Below are 21,300 nucleotides of genomic sequence, written 5' to 3'. Positions count from 1 at the left end.
GAAGGGTATAAGATAGTCGGCATCTTCCGACTTTAGACTATACTTACTTGTTTTTACTAAATTTATACTTCCAAAACATTTATTTCCAAATTGCCAATCATGTCTGCTCAATTATATGGTTAAAAGTGTGGCAGAATTTTTATAGCACTTCAAAGCTAATTTGGGTTTTTTTAATATAAACATTTTTATATTCGTGGCAAATACCAGTTTTTGCCAGCTATAACCCTTTTCACTTTTTTCGATGGTACTTATTGGCTTCAGACAAATTCACTTTTTAACAACAACAACAACCCCGCTTTTGGTAACCTTCATTAAATGAGCGTTTAAAAGGGCGTCATTTTTCAAAAATAAACCTCACACCCTTAACCTTCGCAAAATCCTTTTCATTTGATTCACCCCCTACTACTACTACCCATCGAACGTTTGGTATAATCATTCCACCATTAACCTTTTCAAGGGCCTATTTAATATCTTAACGTAGAAAATTAAACAGAAATATATTTACGGACATACATACACACCCAGATAAATACTTACAGTGCAATTGAAACATTGACTATGGTAATTATGGTTCAAGGCCTCAACCCATCTATCACCAGCCTCAACGGGGAAACCGCAAGCGAAACACTTGGTGGTGAAGAGCTCATTCCAATCGGCTTCACAATAGGGCATACCATCCTCTAGGAAGAATGGAGTATTGCCAAACAATTTGCCACAATGGCCGCAAGAGAAGCACTCAGGATGGAAATGTTTGCCAATGGCATTCAAGCAATCACCCTATATGGAAACGTATAAAAAGAAATTTAAGAGAAATTATTATAAAATAAAAGAAATTAATAAATAAAAAAATAATATTAAATAATAGCTACTTGAATTCAACTTGATTTCCAATAATTCTTTGTATTATAATTCGTCATGTTGAAGAGGACTAAATTCTTTCAAATTTCAATTGACTTGGCACTCTTGATTTGCAAAGTGACAAAATGAAGCAAAAAAAAAAAACAAGTTGAAAGTGTTAAAAAAATCAAATATACTTGTATTCCAATTGTATCTAAACTTATTTGACACTTGATATAATTTTGATGGCAGAGAAAATGTCAGGTGGGAAATCTTAATAAAATAAATTGAATATATATTGAGATACAAAATGACTAAATTCAATTAAATTTTACTAGTATACTTGACATTTCAATCGACTTAACACTCTAATTAAAATTATAGAATGCCAAGATGAAAGTATAAAAAAAAATTGCACGTACTTGTATTTAAATTATTACCAAGTTTAACTCAATTTGAAGAACATTTTTCAACTTGATACATTTTTCAACTTTCAACTTGATGCGATTTAGATTTAGTAGGAAATATTTCAAGCGGAAATTTTTAATGAAGAAATCTCAATGAATATTGCCCTGAATTGTCACTTGAATTGAACTTAAGTTCATATAACTTTCAAGTGCATTTTAATATGTTCACCAAATCACGATGTTTGGATTCAAGAATTCAATCCGATTCATACAATTACAATCGAGTTAGCACGCACTCTTTATGATAACAAAAATGGCAAATTGAATGTATTATTGTAAAAAATCGAAAATACTTGTAATTCAATTTTTAAAAAGGCTTATTTCAATTTGAACTCTAGCCCATCATGAATAAAAGTGGTGTAAATTCAATAACATTTTTACCTGCTTAACATACTTAATACGATTTAGATTTAGTAGAAAATTTATCAGGTGGAAAGTTCTAATAGAGAAAATTCAATGCATATTGCCTTGAAAGAGACACTTGAATTTAAGTTCAATTCATTATTGGGCTAAATAACAACTTTAACTTGGTTAGCATACTAAACAAGCGAAATGCTAATACGTTAGAAAATTTGCAGTTAAAGAAAAAATTAAAGTTGCACAATTCAAGTTGATTTCAAATAAATCTTAAGTGAATGTCAATTTGTACACTATATGGTCAAGTTGAAAAGAGGGTTAAATTCAATACGATTTCAATCGATTTAGCACTCTCGATTATATACAAAATGGCAAAATAAAAGCATTAAGAAATTTCCGATACTTGTATTCAAATTATAACCAAGCTTATTTCAATTTGAACACCAATCCATTATGTCGGAAAATTTAATAATCTGTTTTTACCTGATATGATTTACATGGTTGAAAATATAACAGGTGAAAATTTTTAATAAAAAAATTAAATATACATTGACTTGAAATATGCACATGAAATGGACTTAAGTTCAAATAGTTCTCAAGTGCATTTCAATATGTGTGCCAATTTACCATGTTTAGAATAGGCTAAATTCAACACCACTTACATTTGGTTGACAAACCAAATGCTAAAACATTGAAGAAATTAGCAGTTGCAAAGTAAGAAACTAATCTACAAAATTTGAAGAACATTTTACCAAAAAACTACCAAATAAAAAATCTTATTTTGCGGTGTTAGATCAAATTTTTTTGTGGTTATAAATAATAAAAAATATTTCTTCGAAGGAAATTTTTTAGAATTTTATTGTGGAAGTTTATTAATTATTTTCCTAACGGTGAGTATTAAGTTCGAGTTTAGCCGCTAATTTTCACTAAAGTGAAAACTAAATCAGTAAAAAAAGTCATAAAATTATATATATTTGTTGCAGATTTCATTGTAACTTGATGGGGAATATCCCAAAGCAAATTTTCACAAAGTTGGTATTCCTTAAAATGGAGTAATAAAGAAAAGTAATCGTGAAAAAAATACGATTTTAGCGGCTAAACTCGAACTTAATACCCACCTACAGCGAAAATTTATTGGGTACAAATATCCCTTGAATTATAAATATGTTGAAGTTTTAAATACTTTTAGCTTGTACTAACTAAAGAGAAATTTAAAACTTATACAAAAAGGAAGTCTTTAGTAGTATGATTTAATATGAAAAATATATATATTTTTTTTAATATATTGACTTTAAAGAAATTTTGTCAACATTTTATTTCTATAGAAAATTTTGTCAAAATTTTATTTCTATAGAAAATTTTATTTCTATTTTGTCAAAATTTTATTTCTAGAAAATTTTGTAAAAATTTTATTTCTATACAAAATTTTGTCAACATTTTGTTTTCGTAGAAAGTTTTCTAAATTTTTTTCCTATAGAAAATTTTGTTAAAATTTTATTTCTATAAAAAATTTGTCAAATTTTATTTCTATATAAAATTTTGTCAAAATTTTATTTCTATAGAAAATTTTGACAAAATTTTATTTCTATAGAAAATTTTGTCAAAATTTTATTTCTATAGAAAATTTTGTCAACATTTTGTTTTCGTAGAAAGTTTTCTAAATTTTTTTCCTATAGAAAATTTTGTTAAAATTTTATTTCTATAGAAAAATTTGTCAAAATTTTATTTCTATATAAAATTTTGTCAAAATTTTATTTCTATAGAAAATTTTGACAAAATTTTATTTCTATAGAAAATTTTGTCAACATTTTGTTTTCGTAGAAAATTTTGACAAAATTTTATTTCTATAGAAAATTTTGTCAAAATTTTATTTCTATAGAAAATTTTCTCAAAATTTTATTTCTATAGAAAATTTTGTCAAAATTTTATTTGTATAGAAAATTTTGTCAAAATTTTATTTCTATAGAAAATTTTGTCAAAATTTTATTTCTATAGAAAATTTTGTCAACATTTTATTTCTATAGAAAATTTTGTCAACATTTTATTACTATAGAAAATTTTGTCAAAATTTTATTACTATAGAAAATTTTGTCAAAATTTTATTACTATAGAAAATTTTGTCAAAATTTTATTTCTATAGAAAATGTTGTCAAAATTTTATTTCTATAGAAAATTTTGTCAAAATTTTATTTCTATAGAAAATTTTTTCAAAATTTTATTTTCGTAGAAAGTTTTCTAATTTTTTTTCTATAGAAAATTTTGTCAAAATTTTATTTCTATAGAAAATTTTGTCAACATTTTATTTCTATAGAAAATTTTATTACTATAGAAAATTTTGTCAACATTTTATTTCTATAGAAAATTTTATTACTATAGAAAATTTTGTCAAAATTTTATTACTATAGAATATTTTGTCAAAATTTTATTTCTATAGAAAATGTTGTCAAAATTTTATTTCTATCGAAAATTTTGTCAAAATTTTATTTCTATAGAAAATTTTGTCAAAATTTTATTTTAGTAGAAAGTTTTCTAATTTTTTTTCTATAGAAAATTTTGTTAAAATTTTATTTCTATAGAAAAATTTGTCAAAATTTTATTTCTATAGAAAATTTTGTCAACATTTTATTTTCGTAGAAAGTTTTGTCAAAATTTTATTTCAATAAAAAATTTTGTCAAAATTTTATTTCTATAGAAAATTTTGTAAAAAATGTATTTCTATAGAAAATTTTGTCAAAATTTTATTTCTATAGAAAATTTTGTCAAAATTTTATTTCTATAGAAAATTTTGTCAAAATTTTATTTCTATAGAAAATTTTGTCAAAATTTTATTTCTATAGAAAATTTTGTCAAAATTTTATTTCTATAGAAAATTTTGTCAAAATTTTATTTCTATAGAAAATTTTGTCAAAATTTTATTTCTATAGACGGTTTTGTCAAAATTTTATTTCTGTAGAAATTTTTATCAACATTTTATTTCTATAGACAATTTTGTCAAAATTTTATTTCTATAGAAAGTTTTGTCAAAATGTTATTTCATAGAAAATGTCAAAATTTTATTCATTTATTTATTTATTATTATTATTTATTTATTATTATTTATTTATTCTATAGAAAATTTTGTCAAATTTTTATTTCTATAGAAAATTTTGTCAAAATTGTATTTCTATAGAAAAGTTTGTCAAAATTTTATTTCTATAGAAAGTTTTGTCAAAATTTTATTTCTATAGACAATTTTGTCAAAATTGTATTTCTATAGAAAGTTTTGTCAAAATTTTATTTCTATATAAAATTTTATCAAAATTTTATTTCTATATAAAATTTTGTCAAAATTTTATTTCTATATAAAATTTTATCAAGATTTTATTTCTATATAAAATTTTGTCAAAATTTTATTTCTATAGAAAATGTCAAAATTTTTTTTTATTTATTTATTTATTATTATTATTTATTTATTATTCTATAGAAAATTTTTATTATTTTTTTTATTCTATCGAAAATTTTGTCAAAATTTTATTTCTATGGAAAATTTTGTCAAAATTTTATTTCTATAGAAAGTTTTGTCAAAATTTTATTTCTATAGAAAATGTTGTCAAAATTTTATTTCTATAGAAAGTTTTGTCAAAATTTTATTTCTATAGAACATTTTGTCAACATTTTATTTTTGTAGAAAGTTTTCTAAATTTTTTTTTCTATAGAAAATTTTGTTAAAATTTTACGTCTGTAGAAAATATTTTTATTTTTCTTTTTATAGGAAGCCTTTGAAATCAAGTTGATCGTCTTATTGATATAACCTAAAAAAAACTACTCACCTTGATTTTACCACCACATTTGCTGCAACCGGGAGCCAAATACTTTTCGAAACAGTATTCACAGTAAAGATCACCCTTCTCCTCGACGAAACCAATATCTTGCAAGGGACGACGGCAATTGCCATTGGTACAGTGGAAGTGTTCAGGGCACCAGATCTTACCCAAAGCGGTAATGAAAGGTCCTCTGTTGTAGGAGAAAAATTAAAATAAAATTATTAATAGACCTTGATGGTAACATGGTATTTAGCACAAAAATAAAACAAAACAAAAACAAAATGCTATGTTAGAATACAAATCAAAAACAAAACACTTACGATGTTATTTCATTATTGCATTGACAACATATCGGCCTCTTACCATCCTTAAGCAACTGACTTACAACCTCTTCATTTTCGGGAGACATAGGTTTATTGGGATCTGTACCCTCCTTGCCCAAGGCTTTAACATTTATGCTAAAAACAGGACCATCTTTTGCCAATTCCGTTTGACCATTAGTCTCTATATAGGAACGGCGATCAATGGCATGACTGGCTCTACGATTGGAACGATCATTATTACGATATATCACAGTTTCGGAGGGTGGTAAATTTCCATTGCTGCCTGCAGGTGGAGGAGGCGGGTTTACACTCTCAACAGCATTGGCTCTCTTGGCCAATGGTGAAGACGACGGTTTAAATTTACCATTATCACATATATCCAGAACTTTACCCATGGGATGATTAGCACTCAATTCATTTGTATAGGGACCCTTCACCATAAGACTATTCGACTCTGAATGGGCTACGGGTTTCAATTCGACATTTTGTTGAACTGCCACCACGGGTTTCAATGAAGCCGGTTCTGTTGGATTTATATCCTTAAAATCATCCAAATCTAAGCGCTTACGTACAACCATGGGACTACGTGATAGATTGGAGCTACTATTACTGCGTAAACTCAATGAGCTACCACTGTGGGTTGAGGGTCCACCTCCACAATTGGCCAAACGGGCCTCCAACATATTTGAAATAACTTTACCAGCTTCGGCCATGAAATTGTTCATTTGATTGTCCATATTGATTTTGCTTATGGAAGCACTCAACATTGCTGTGGGATCATCGTCGTTATTGGTTGCCAAGTCAGTTTGCTTTAAGGCGGCGGTGTTGGTTGCTATAGCAGCAGATCCAGCAACATTGGCAGAAGCATTTATTTTAGGATTAGCATTGGATATGCGAGGCAAGGTATCATTTAACATTTGGGATTTAGTTAAGGATTCTGGAATAGGGGGGGATTTAACGAAAACGAAACGAAAAAAAAAACAAAGCAAAATAACAGCATTGATTAGTAAAAAGGAAAAGGCAAAACAAGCGGGCAAATAACAAAATTTCTTAAATATAACGATTTTTGGTTTTTCTTTATAAGGACACACAAGGATACAAGGTTTATATAATTTCAAGTGAGGTATTGTACATGTTTTATATGATTATTAAAATAAAAAACATTTTTGTCTTAAATATAAAACGCTCAGATTTTTGATAGTCGTTTCGCCAGACATTATTCAGATTTATCAAAAACATCATTGTGGGGGTCCTAAAGCAGACGAATTATTATTCTAAATAGTTTTTTGTTTCAATTATGAAATTAATTGATTTAATTAATTATTAATTTCTACAATCACGGAAATGATACTATCAATCAACCATGCCAATTAAAAAAAATAATTGTTCCAAATAAAAAATATAATTGAAACTATAAATTTTTGAGACTGAGTTTTTTATTTTTTTTTTGATTGAAAACGTAATGAAAACAATTAATTTTTCAATTGAATTCAATAAAAATTTTAATTGCCAATATGTTAGTGATATTTTTCCTGTATAGATTTAAAGCAGTTTGGGAATAAATTCAGCAATTGCAACGTGGATATGTCAACTATATCAACATTGTTCCTTAATAAAGTAAGCTTGACGTAATATTACAATATTTTGGATAACCGTATTGATAGACTACTCTAAATGCAGTATTACACTTGCTTCTAGTTAGCGAAAACAACAAATATACCAAATAGTGTTGCCAATCTAATTTGACTTTCCGAATCTCTTGTATCCGTTATGGTTGAAATTTGATAATGTCTTCTAAATACCTTACAAAAATAGTCCATATCGGTTCATAATTATATATAGACCCCCATAAACCGATCCCTAAATTTGACTTTCGGGAACTTCAAACTGTCACGGTTGAGATATGGCATGTGTGTTATACATACAAATCGATCCTTAGATTTGATTTCCGAAGCAAATTTCATTTTATTTGATGTGAATATAGCAACCATACAAAAATTGGTTCATGTCGGTTCATCCATTATCTAGAGGTTGGGTTAGGGATAGGGACAGACCGATAATACAGGCTCACATAGACTATTCAGTCCATTGCCATACTACAGTGTTGAACTTCTCTCTTCTCACTGAGTGTCTCCCGATTGTACTTGCGCTCAATGACAAGGGAGCTCCTTTTTATAGCTAGGCCCGAACGGCGTTCCAAATTTCAGTGAAACCATATAGAGAAGATTCTAAACACTCAGAAATGTCACCAGTAGTACTGAGAGGGGATAATACAACGCTGAAAACTTTTTGGTGTTTTGTCGAAACTGGGAAGGGTAATGGGTTCAAATTACCCTTTGTATGGAAGGCTGGCATCTCACCAATTATCTATAGTCCACATAAAATTCGATCCCCTAAAGAATCAACTGTCATCCGATCAGGTCAAATTCTGGTACGTTATGTCAATGCTTTCTAATAATAAAAATTGGTCCATGTCGGTCCATAATTACATATAGCCCTCTTATAAACTGGTCTCCAGATTTCACTTCTTGAGCATTATGGAGGAATAAATTTCATCCGATTCGGTGTAATACGTAATATTAGTTTATATGCTCTAACATCCATGCAAAAAATTTGTCCATATCGGTCCAGGATCAACTGTCATCCGATCAGGTCGAATTCTGGTAAGTTATGTCAATGCTCTCTAAAAATAATTATGCAAAGTTTGGTCCATGTCGGTCAATAATTACATATAGCCCTCTTATGAATTGGTTTCCAGATTTCACTTCTTGAGGAATAAATTTCATCCGATTCGCAGGAAAAAATTTCATCCGATTCGGTGTAATACGTAATATTAGTTTATATGCTCTAACATCCATGCAAAAAATTTGTGCATATCGGTCCATAACTTATAGATTCCTAGATTTGACAGCCGGAACCTCCTGGAGGACTATCGGACCTGGTTGCAATTTGATATGTGATGTCAGTATATGCCTTGGAAAAACAATGCACAAATCAATCCATATCGGTACATAAGCATATAGCCACCATATGGATCGATAACCAGATTTGACTTCTAAGCTCTTGAGGGTTAAAATTTCTAGCAACCATACAAAAATTGGTCCATGGTCCGGAACCTCCTGGAGGACCATCGGATCTGGTTGCAATTTGATATGTGATGTCATATTGGTCCATATTGGTCCATAAGCATATAGCCACCATATGAATCGATAACCAGATTTGACTTCTAAGCTCTTGAGGGTTAAAATTTCTAGCAACCATACAAAAATTGGTCCATGTCGTTTCATAATTATATATATATATAGCCCACATGTATTCGGATCCCCAGATTTAAGTTCCGAAACATCCTGAAGGATCCGATATGATTTAGTACGTCAATATATGCTCTCTAATAACGGGTCAGTGTCGGTCCGTAATTTAATATAGCCCCCATATAAAATGGTCTCCAGATTTCATTTCTGGAGCCTCATGGAGAAACAAATTTCATCCGATCCGGTTAAATTTGGTGTACGATATTAAATTGACCATTGTACTACAATATAATTATTGAATAATGAATTTATTCAAAGAGTTGTATCTGTGGAAAATTGATAAATAATTCATTTAGATTTCCATTGATCTTTGAGGTTTTTGTAATCGTCCATGTTCAATGTTTCGCTATTTTGGGAAATTCCTGTTTTCGTTCCCGCCTACCTGATCATCGATTGAGAAAACGAATGAGATATTCTTGTCTCAGTTCTAAGACTGTTCGCCTACTGCCACATCAAGGAATGCATTGCATATTCCAACATATAAAAATCTAGTCAGTAGTAATATCGTCCTAGTTTTGATAAAAATATCTATGTCGTGAATCACATAAAGTATATACAGGATGAACGGCCCACTCTTTTAAAATCAGATCTCTAGGGATCGTATAGACCACAATGTTGTTTTCGTATTTGTCAAAAGTTTCAAAAGAACTTAAAGTAAATTTAAAGTTAAAAATAAAACAACACATCATGCAGATTAACAATAATGAACAAAGAAAACAAAATAAAGAAACACGGTGTGAACTCCTTTGTTGGGGGAATCCAAAAAATAGAAACACAAAACACAGCATTCATGTGCACATCATCTAACCTGACTTGGGTACCGCAACTGTTACACAATGGGATACGGACACCGGGTCCGGCGGGCTTGTTCATAACACCACGTCCACGTTTAGGAGCTGAGGTGGCACCATAGGAACCACCTTTGGGAGCCATGCCACCAGCTGAACCTGTAGAACCAGCAGAACCGCCATTATTATTTTGATTGGACATAGTCGTAGGAGCCGAAGCACTTGAAGCAGCTGGAGCTTTTGTTGCTGGTGCAGTGGCTTGCGATTGCTGTTGCTGCTGTTGGCGCGGTGGCTGGCTATTGGCTGCAAAATTAGAAGCATTGCTGGCTGAACCTAAGGAAGCATTCGGCCGATAGGCGGCACCATTACTAACATTGTTATTATTGTTGTTGTTGTTGGTGTTATTATTTGAGTGCATAGATTGCTGTTTGCAGCACGTATGACCGGGACGACAGAAAGTTCCCGTTACAGGGCATATGCCCGTTGACGCTGATGATGAAGAAGTAGCAGTTTGGTTGTTAGTACCAGCTGTGATCGATTTATAAGCTTGATTATTAGTGGCAGCAGAAGCTTTGGTTACACTAGAGCTAACGGTGTTTACTTGTTGCTGTTGTTGTTGTTGTGAAGATGATACTGACGAATATGTAGTTAATGATTTCTGTTGTTGTTGTTGTTGCTGTTGCGAGGAAAACACAGATGAGCCATATGCAGTAGACAATTGCTTTTGCTCTTGCTTTTGTTGATAGCAGCTTGACGACGTATTAGCCACCGACTTAGTAGAGGCTCCAGAAACGATATAGCTCGGTGGCTTAGGTTCATCGTAAGAAGGTAGTAATGGTTTGGTGGGGAATTTCTCCAATGGTTCCGGGCTGTGAAACTCCGGAAACTTATTCTCAGTTAAATGGGCAGCTCGTGCGCTAATGGCCTGCGACTGGGGAGTCAAATTGGTGATTTCCTGTTCCAATCCCGACAAACGTCTGGCCTGATTGGCCACATAACCCTTGCCATAAGAGGCTGTGGATTGTCTTCGATCCGTCGAGGAGCTCTGAGAGCCAGTCCGAATTTCCACAGTCTTGGCCGAAGAAGTGTGTTCGTATTCCTCGGTTACCTTGCGACGACGTTCTATCTGGGTATTACCAACTTGGGTAGTAGTTTGCGATTGCATTTGCCTTTGTTGTTGCTCAGCCATGCGGGAGGATTGCTCTCTCTTCTGTACTGACATGTTACCAATTTGGTATTCCTCCTTCTTTTCGGGTTGCTGTGAAAAGCTCTGCATACCCGAATGACTGGAACTCTCGGTGTGTGCTAGTATCTGCTCTTGCTTTTGGGCTTGCTGGGCTCCCAAATAACTCTGACCCGTGGTTATAGAACCAGCTTGCAAAACACGAGGACTCATACTGGAAACATCAGGATCCTTGATACGGGGAGCACGAATGGCAGCCAAGGGATTTGGTGGTGGTCCACAAGCTGGTGAGCGAGCCCTATCTGGAAATGGAGAGGCTGATCGAAAATCATAATCGCGAGCATGGGCCGCAGGGCACTCATCAAAGCACAGCTTTTCAGGTGTTTGATAACGTGGAACAATGGGAGCCGGTCTGGAGGGAGTATAGGGCCGAGAGGGAGTCTGCGAATGATCTCGCACCATATGTTCGTCGAGTGGTTGGAAGGCCATTGTTACAGGGCCCGCACGATCTTCAATAATAATGGGAACCGTTGTTGGTTTAGTTGCTTGGGGTCTAGCCATCGAGTGCGAGGAGTGAGAGGAAGCACTAGCAACGCTCTGCTGATGCCTTTGATCCGCTTGGGAACTCATGACGCTTGTCGAACCATAGGCAGAGGCAGACGTATGCTGTTGGTGTGCTGTGAGATTGCTGTTATTGTTGGTGGTGCTGCTGCTGGTTGTGTTATTATTGGTGGCTGAGGAAGTGCGTGTCGACATTTGGGCCACAGGTTTATGTACAGTGTTTTCGTACGAGCCCATGCTATGGCCGGGCGTTTTGGGTGTATCGACAAAAGCAAGGGGAACATTTTCCCGTAACTCATGCGGTTCGGGGGTGCGTACAGGACTTTGCGAGGGTAACACAGTCCAATTGCGTTGATATTTGGGAATATTTTCGGGACGATGCAGACCCGTCGAGGTTTTCGTATGCAAATGACTAAGCGGTGATGGTGGTGGGAAAATGACCTCAGAGTGTTCGAGGTCTTGAGCGGTTTCTTCGATTACTTCATGCGCTTCATGTTTGCTCAAAGAAGTTGCAACTTTGTCATAAGCCATAGTGGTATAAGAAGCTGACGATGACTTTGTGGAAGCTTGTGTTAGATTCGAGGCATATGAGGAGGTTTGCTGCTGTTTCTGATATTGCTGTTCTTGTTGTTGTTGGACTGCGGAAGAGGTGTTAGAGGAAGAAGAGCTAGCTTTGGTAGAGGAATATAATGAGGATTCTTCACGTGTGTTAGTTTGTGCTTGTAGTTGCTTAGATTGTTGTTGTTGTTCTTGTGAGGTAGAGGTAGTCGTTGTGGTGGTGTGAGTTTGCTGTTGTTGTTGTTGCAGAAGCTCTTGCTCTTTTTGTGAGAAATAGCTACGCCTTTTCTGATAGCGATCTTGAGCATCGCAAAACTTTTGATATTCAATATCACTTTCGGCCTTGGTATAGGACAACGAATTACGCGGTGTGGCCGGTGTTGAGGTAGAGGACAATGGTTGGTTAGACGGTTGGAATGCTTGCATGGCCGCAAATGCAGACGTCGAAGACTTACGCTTATCGGTGGTGAAATATTCCACTTTGTCTATGGATTGCTTGCGTATACCCAACTCCTCTTCCTTATCGAGAACCTGAAATTCCAATTTTTTCTTCTCCTTTTCCTTTTGCTCCTCTTCGAAACGATGAGTGGCATTTTCGGGATCCAGAGGAGTATATTGTCTTTCAGGGGCTGTACGCAATGCATCGGCCATGGTTAAAACACCTGTGGGTGTGGGCAAATCCAAGATATGAATTGGAACATCACGATCGAAATGACCCTCGAATGGACGGTCGGGAGCAGTGGTAAGTGCACTTACAAATGGTGATTTTGGACGATAGTCTTCACGCAAATAGGGTTTCATATCCATGGGAGGGGGCATATAGGGAACAGTTTCTTCGGGTAATGGAACACCCTCAGAAGCGGGAGGAGCAAATTTCAACTCAAATGGTGGGGCAATAGTCATGGCCTTGGTTAGCGTAGGAGTCTCCCAAACGCTATTAATGGGAACTGGCTCAGGTTCGGGAGTTGGTGATAGTGGCCTCTCACAAGGTTCTGGATTAGCCTCTGCACTTGGCTCTTCGGCCATAACCTTGGAGACTTCTTCGGCCGGATCAACCTGACACGAACAATCACAAGGTTTGGGACACAAACAACCCATCATATGGAAGGGAGTTTCCGGAGCTGTAGTCAATACAGCCACCATGGGATTTATCCATTCTTTGGGAGTAGGATTGGGAATTTTCGTAGGCGGAATTTGCCTTACGGGAGCTATTTCGTATTTAATCTCGGGTGTGGGTTGGAAAAGTCGTTGACTTTCCAAAATATGAGAGCGGTCTTCTCTAACCAGGCCTTCTTCTTGGACCTCAACTTGATCCTCCTGTTCAGGCACTTCATGGGATTCTTCCGGAGTTTGTTGTGTTTGGGTTTGGGATGGGGTTGCTTGTGCACTATCCATTTCGTTACCTTGTTGAGTAGGAGTTTCCAAAACCTTAACTTCGGGATCGTCTTGGAATACCACACGTCGCGATCCTTGGGAGGAGCTTTGCTGAGGCACTGGGCTAGGAGTTACCTCACGAACCATATCGACAAGTTTGTATGTACAAAGCGAAGGCACTAAAGTTTCTACGCAATCTTGAGCACTACGACGTCCGGATAGATATTCAGAAGAGCAGAGTTGCAACTGATCATGACTCTGTTGCATGGAAGCCACTTCCATATCCATGTGATAGTCAAACTCTGATCCGGATTGATCATAGAGTTGTTGCATTTGATAGGCCTGCACTTGAGCGGCATACATGCGTTGATATTCCTCCGACGTGGTAGTTGCTGTAGTACACGTTGAAGTATAGGAATCCGAACCAGATTCACATTCAGTCGATTGTACACCAACCGTAAGTTGTGGGGCTGAGCGACTCTGCCATTGAGTTTGACTTTGTGCCTGCTGCTGAGTTACTTGCCATTGAGATTGAGTTTGACTTTGTGCTTGCTGCTGGGTTACTTGGATAGTCCTACACTCAGCATGTTCCCCACCTTGTTGTGAGGATTTTTGATATTGGGGATGCTGAGGCTGCTTCTGTTGCTCCTGATGCTGCTGCTGTTGTGGTTGCGTATGCTTCTTCTCCCCTATCTCCGGAGGAGGCGGATTTTCTATGGGTTTCACCTCAACATGTTGTGTCTCTGGCGGTGGAATATACAAAGGTGCAGCAGTGGGCGTACGATGACTATCATCTTGCTGGGGAGGCCAACAGAAATTCGAACGCATTTGTCGATTTGCCTCTTCAACTTCATAATCCTCTTCGAAATACGTCTCAGCATATTGCGGTTGCAAGCCTTCCTCGTTGGTTTCATCTATTACGGCCGGTCATTCCAACCATCATGGGAATGAGGAAAGTAGTTTTGCGGATTTGTGTTTGGCCAGCGTTTCCATATGTGTAGGTGGATTTTTGCGTGTTTGTGTGCGAAATATACAACAACAGTTTGGAGTACGACGATGACAAGATGGCAATGGAAATGGTTGAGATGATAATGACGAAATGATGTTTATGGAAATGTCGATGAATTTGATGCATTCGAATGTGCGGTTTTTGTGTTTTACGGGTTAAATAATTTTTGGGTTAGTGGTAAGAAAATTCTCAAATTGCATGTGTTTGGAAGAGGACAGACATTGGAGAAAAATAAATGTATGTTTCGGGTTTTTTGGCACATTAATAGGAGACAGGTAAGTTTTGTGGGATTTTTGTTGGTGTTGTTTTTTTTTGGGGGGCGAAAGAGAAAATAGATAAAAATCGTTTTTATGTTAGATTTGTTGCAAGCAGCGGCACATTCGCTTAACTTTTTAATATACAGCTAGAAAAAGCACTTAAGCACTTGTGTGAGTGAGAGCAAAGTGTTTTTAACCTATGGGGATAAACATTAACAATTGTATAACACAAATGGACCCTTTTTTATCGTCGCAATAGAGGTTTTGGGGTTTAAATGTATGGGAGAGAGTGTAATATGTGTTGTGAAAAATAAATAAATTGCATAGTTGTTGATTGAAGTTTAAAGGAATTTTATGTATTGTGTATAACAGTTAAAAAGTAACTGTTATGTAGAACAGTATAATAATAGAAAATGTATTATTGATACATTTTCTAGAAAATGTATTATTGATACTCGAATAAAAATTAATTTTTATGGTTTTTAGAGTAATGATAATAGTACATCTCGCCCTTTATGATTGTTATAATTTCCCACAAATCACTAATTCAAATATTATAAGTAATTTCTATTTCAAACTTTCATAATCCATTGCTGACCATGTCAGGCCTTTTTTGAGTTATTATATTCGGAACTTAAATCCTAACTGTTATACAATTAACAAGTAACTCTTATACTAGTTAATTATGACGAAGATTACTTGGGTATTTATGTTTCCATTAGTATAACAGTTTAAATAAAATCTAGTAGACAGCCTGCATAACATAAAACTATAAAATATGGAATATCTACAAAAGAATGTCGCTTAATTAAGCAGTGTTGATAATCACATACCCTTTACAACGGATTTTCCACAACATATTAAATTAAATTTCACTTATATCAAGCCGGATACGAAAAAATGAGCCCAACGACTGAATAAAACGCGAAGGAATAGGGTTAAACCATATTCATAGCGAAGAAAGATGGATGATGACAATTCCCTGGTTCCAGCTTAAGCCATAGGAATTTCCATGGCAAAGTATCTAAGAAACCTGTGTCAAGTTCCTACAAAAACTATTTGGTGCAATCATCTTTAACAGCAGAGGAGTCACACTGAAACTGATGAGGAAGAACTTTTGGAGATGTACAAAAACGTGAAAAGAAAAGAGAAGCCCTGCAAGTTCGATATAGACCCTGTTCTGCAGGTCTTATTTCGACATGATAGAGGACTGGAAGTAGGCGAATGAGAGATATTTCACCGAAAAGAGAAAAAAACTTGAAACCCTTGTGTTGGGTCTATATCAGGCGGAGTCAATCGCGAATAGCACCAAGGTTATGTAAAAGGTAAGCAAATATACAGGATAGGAGATCCATAGATCCCAAGAAACTATCCTACTCTTATACAGATCAAACTCCACCGGAGCGAAACGACAACCTACCTCTCAAGGATAGATTAGTAAAAGGTAAGATATACGTTTCTGATCCAGACAAGACTTTTATACGAATATATGACTGTCCAATGATAGTGGATATTGAGGGGAAATCTACCACAAAAAGCTCTAGAGATTCGTATCATTGGGAGATTTGCGAAGGTCTTTCGACATTTTCCATATGTCTAAATATTCACATCGATTAAGTGGAGACGGGTAAAAGGACAACAAGGCCGTTCTATATCAACAATTCCTTGAAGAGAATATCAAAACAAGCCCACCAGGCAAAGAGTCCACATCCTTCTCCACGCCCAAATTGGACGAATTGGGCAATGAACTGTTGCCAGAGTAAAATAACTCTAAGTGCCCACGGATAGTGGATATTGAAGTTCTAATGCCAGTAAGAGGAAATATGTTCCAAAACAACCCTGGATGACAGGAGAGATTCGTAACATTAGGAGAAGACCGACGGCTTTACAATAAAGTATTTGAAACTATTTGGAATTTACAAGATGTGATTCACATCGATTAAGTGGAGACGGATAAAACGAGAACAGGGCGATAGAATGTCAGATATCATGAATTTAGGTTCAGGACATCGCCATCTGACAAAGGGTCCAAATCGGGCTGCCACTTTAACCTAACCCTAACCTAAGTGGAATTTAAGTTCAGGACGACGCCATCTGACAAAGGGTCCAAATCGGGCTGCCACTTTAACCTAACCCTAACCTAAGGTCCATATTCCCCTCCTTCCCGCGGGAAAATTGATCTAATTTGTTCTATCCACCGGATTTTCTTGATTCTGGTCTGCTCAATTTCGCTGGGCACAAATACTTAATGGAAATAACGCCAAAAGAAAAAAATGAAACAAGTATCCAAGCCATCCAATATTTTTTGGGATTTATTTCATGTTTTGGGGTTTTATTTCATTTTGTGTAATAAAACCCACAAATAACCATTTAATAAAACTCGATAAATATCGATACAAGACCTATCGATAAATATCGGCAGAAAATTAAATTTGAGATAAAGACGGCATATGACTTTGAAATGGGGTTGATCCAAATAAAAAAGATACACCTTCAAGATATAGTTCGAGTTAGCCTGAAAACTGATTCTGGATACAAAAACCATTTTAAACAACGAACTTTTAACTTGCTTTTCATCTCACATTTCTATATATTAACAGATGATCAGATACTAGAAAAACTGCACCCTCAAAAAAATCGCTTCTCTAACATATGTTCCAAACATATTTTGCAGGAAGCACATATATTATTGGATACCGCCGAAACATTAATATGTTTGTTTTATGTGAGCATATTATATGTTTGGAAGCATTTTGAGTCCAAAAATAGTATATGCTTGGAAGAATTCCCCAAAGAAGATTGTGTTCATTCCCTCACATATTTTTAACTTCCACGAAATTTTTGAGTTCTTCGCATCTTTTTCTGTAATACAAATATGCTGTTTTTTTTCAAATGTCTATTTTCTTGGTTCCGAATGTCTATTCTCTTTATTCCGAATACTCAATCTACTATTCAAATTAAATAATATTTAGACTTAAGCATACCAAATTTTTGGCCATATTATAAAACAGTTTTCCGAAACAACATACAAGCGGTTTCACAGAAATTGCTCTTATTTCATTCTCTCGCTGTGTTATGTTGATATCTTTTTATTCAACCCTCCCGGTTTCCATCTCTATTTCTTTCTCTATACTAACTCTCTCTCTCTCTGTCGCTCTCTGTATAAAGTATCACAACATATATATTTGTAAATTTATATATGTTTACATTCACGCATATTATTTTTATGAAACATTCATGCCCCAAACATAATATATTCTAACATATTAACATATGTGTCCCAAACATTTTGTGTTAGTTTAGGAACATTACATGTTTGCACTTAAATATATTGTGTTTAAAAATTGTGCCCGAAACACATTTTGTTTATATCGGAACATATGAAAAACATATTTTTCTAACAGTGTGGTAATAAAATAAAAATTTGCTTTCACAAGATTTAGGGAGTTTTGTCACATTTTTGTTGATAAATTTTAGGATGTTATAGGGTTGCACTCTTTGGGTTTTCTTTCATTTTGTATTTGAGGCATTTTTTCTTTGAGATGTTATTATGTTACATGGAGCCATAGCTGAATGGAAAATTATTTATCCAAGGCTTACGAGTTATAAGGAGTTATGTTAAAAAAGCATAACTTTTTCTCAAAATATTTTTTAATTTTTTGTAAACCACCCTTGTTATTCTACATATATTAAAGACTCCCAAAGTCTCCCTAATTTCGATAAATTGAATTGGGTCTCATAAAAACGTCCTCACAACAAATTCCCCACTTCCCACCGTTATACCCATCTTTATATAATCCAATTAAATAACTATTTCGGAAACTTAAGGACACATGCAAAGAATCCAGAGAAAAAAAATCAGATAAAAACAACAAAACACAACAACAATATACTTATAAACATACATACATATACGTACACATACAAGGGGGAAAAATATGAACAAAAACAATATTATGTGTAGTTATAAGAAAATAAAACAATCGTAAAAGTATCATTAGTGTTAAGTGTAATTTTAGTAAAAGAAAAAACAAGAAAACAGTAGAACTTAACTTCAGCAGGCACTTAAGTAATAGGCCAAAGTGTGCTTTAGTGAAGTTACTGTAGAGAATAATTCGGTTAAACTTTTTTTTTAGTTTTCTTTAGTTCATTTCATATCTATATGAATTTTGAAACATTACCAAAACAAATTAAATAGGAAATAAATTAACGAAAATTAAAAATAAAAAAAAAACAACAAAACTTTGGTATACAAACTAGTTGTGTGAAGAAATAACAGCCAAAAAAATATTCATCAAGTTTTGTGAAATTTCTGGTCGATAAAATATCGCCTTTTTATGAATTTATTGAAAACGTTTTTTTTTGTAATTAAATATTTGTATATATATCACATTACAATTGTGATATATCAATATAACCACACATATTTGTTTTAGTTAAATTTTCCATGATGCATATAAATGTAAAGGTATATTTGTTACATATGTATATGTTATTTGGTTTTAGTTGACTTCTTCTACTCTCTCTCTCTCTCATTCTCTTTCGATCCATTTGATGTTGACGTACACTTAAGGAAATAATGTCCTTTTTTTCAAGCTTTGTTTTCACATGCATTAGTGACTCTTTGCTATATCACTATGCTCTTTGAAAAAGGACATTATTAGATGGACTGGGTTTTGTCATTTTGTTTGACATATAATTTGGATTGGATGTATTTGGATGAAAGGTTGCATTTGGTGGTTTGTAGTAGTATTGGTGGTTCTTGTATTGGATTTGATGGTGATGGTTAACAAATTCTCTTTAGTATTGATAATAACCTGAAAACGGGGTACCAAAATAGGATTATGGTTATTACGATATTCTTCACAATGTTTTAATGACTAAACAATTAAGAATTTGTTGGGGGGTGGGAGAATGGGGCATGGGTATAAGGAGCGTTATTATAAGCAATAAACAAGCTTAAGGAGTATGCAAAAAGACTTGATATTAGGTCTGTTTTCTTTTAGTATTGCATCTTGTAGTTGGTATACTATCCCGAAAATCACCTCACTGTTCATGTCAACAGTATTGTTAGCACAAATTTTGATAAGATTTATTTCGTTAGTAAATAATTATTGTGATTGACTTTTTATATTTATAATAAAAACTGAAATACATAAATGAAGTTTTCTTCATTCATAATTGCTAATTATTGTGATTGATTTGCTCAAATTAATGGTAACAAAGTATCATAAATAATCTCACCAGCAAATATTTATTACTAATCAGTGCAAATGTAAAATTTCATGGTAAAAATATTTTTCAATCAAAAAAACAAGTATATACAGCAGTAAGTTCGGTCGGGCCGAATCTTAAATACCCACCAACATGATTCAAATATAAATGAAAGATATTCTCCTAAGCAAATCAGTTCAACCAGTACGCTTTCCCAAGATAAATTTAAAGATTCTACCTATGAAGACTAGATCAGATTCTGGATTTATAAGAACCCTTTTTTGAGTTTTAGAAAAATTATAAACATATCGTAGATTTTCCGTCATTATTTAAATGATTACGAGGAGTAAAATCTGAAAATGTTTCTTTCAGTTTCAAGCAATTTTCATGATCAGTGCGCCTGCTACACACTAAAAAAAGAGTTTTCTTTTCTGAGAAACGATATTTTAGACAAGCAAAGTTTTCTTTTGACACAAATTTTAGTGACAATCGTTGAATCGCTTTCTATAAGCCCAAGACCCCAAATCGGGAGGTCGGTTTATATGGGGCTATATCAAAACCTAGCCCATCTTCGAACTTGACCAGCCTGCAGACAAAATACGAGTTTGTGCGAATTTTCAGCATGATTGCTTCATTATTGAAGGCAGTAGCGTGATTATAACAGACAGACAGCCAGGCGGATAGACGGACATGGTCATATCGTCTTAGAATTTCTCCCTGATCAAGAATATATATACTTTATATAGTCGATATTTCGATGTGTTACAAACGGAATGACAAACTTATTATACCCCCGTCACCATTCTATGGTGGTGGGTATAAAAAGAAACTATTAAAAATGAATTAATTGAAACAAAGTTCTAATGAGAACAAAAATCTATTCATTGAATCAATTAAAAATTTAATTGAATCAATTATTTTATTTTTAAATTGTTGTCCTTGATTATATCAATATTCGAGGAAATATTAACGCAATTTCAAATAAAAATGAATTGGATTAATAATTTCGTGATAATATCAGTGTTGAAATTTTTTTTGTTTATGTTCTGGATAAATACGTTTTGTATTTTATTTTAAATCGTTATCGCTTGAATATTTTATAAAGAAATTTTCTAATAAAAATTTACTAAATTTCAAGAGTGACGGAAAACTTTTTACAATTAATTTTAATTGATTGAAATATTCCAATTCATTTTTAAAACCCGAGTTGCGGTGCATTCTAATTTGAAAAAAACAGTTTTTAATTCAACATTAAATT

At 33.6% G+C, this 21,300-nt stretch overlaps 1 protein-coding gene across 26 annotated transcripts in view; it reads right to left on the bottom strand.

Annotated features, from left to right (window-relative positions):
• Window positions 1-21,300, bottom strand: part of Zasp52 (Z band alternatively spliced PDZ-motif protein 52) — a 510,804-nt gene that overhangs the window by 5,053 nt on the left and 484,451 nt on the right. For 13 of the 26 annotated variants that reach the window (XM_075313769.1, XM_075313771.1, XM_075313766.1 and 10 more), the window contains 3 exons: window positions 9,907-14,476; window positions 5,471-5,654; window positions 538-777 (listed from right to left, as the gene is read on the bottom strand). In XM_075313769.1, the coding sequence (XP_075169884.1) occupies window positions 538-777; window positions 5,471-5,654; window positions 9,907-14,476 (4,994 nt within the window). Of the gene's footprint in view, window positions 1-537; window positions 778-5,470; window positions 5,655-5,784; window positions 6,725-9,906; window positions 14,477-19,127; window positions 19,646-21,300 lie in introns of those variants that run through there. The other 13 variants (XM_075313780.1, XM_075313781.1, XM_075313782.1 and 10 more) reach the window with 8 other exon arrangements.

This window comes from Haematobia irritans, chromosome 5 (assembly GCF_050003625.1).
Source record: "Haematobia irritans isolate KBUSLIRL chromosome 5, ASM5000362v1, whole genome shotgun sequence".
Classification (NCBI taxonomy): domain Eukaryota; kingdom Metazoa; phylum Arthropoda; class Insecta; order Diptera; family Muscidae; genus Haematobia; species Haematobia irritans.
Note: the sequence above shows the minus strand (reverse complement) of the source record. Positions and strands in the feature narration are given on the sequence as shown.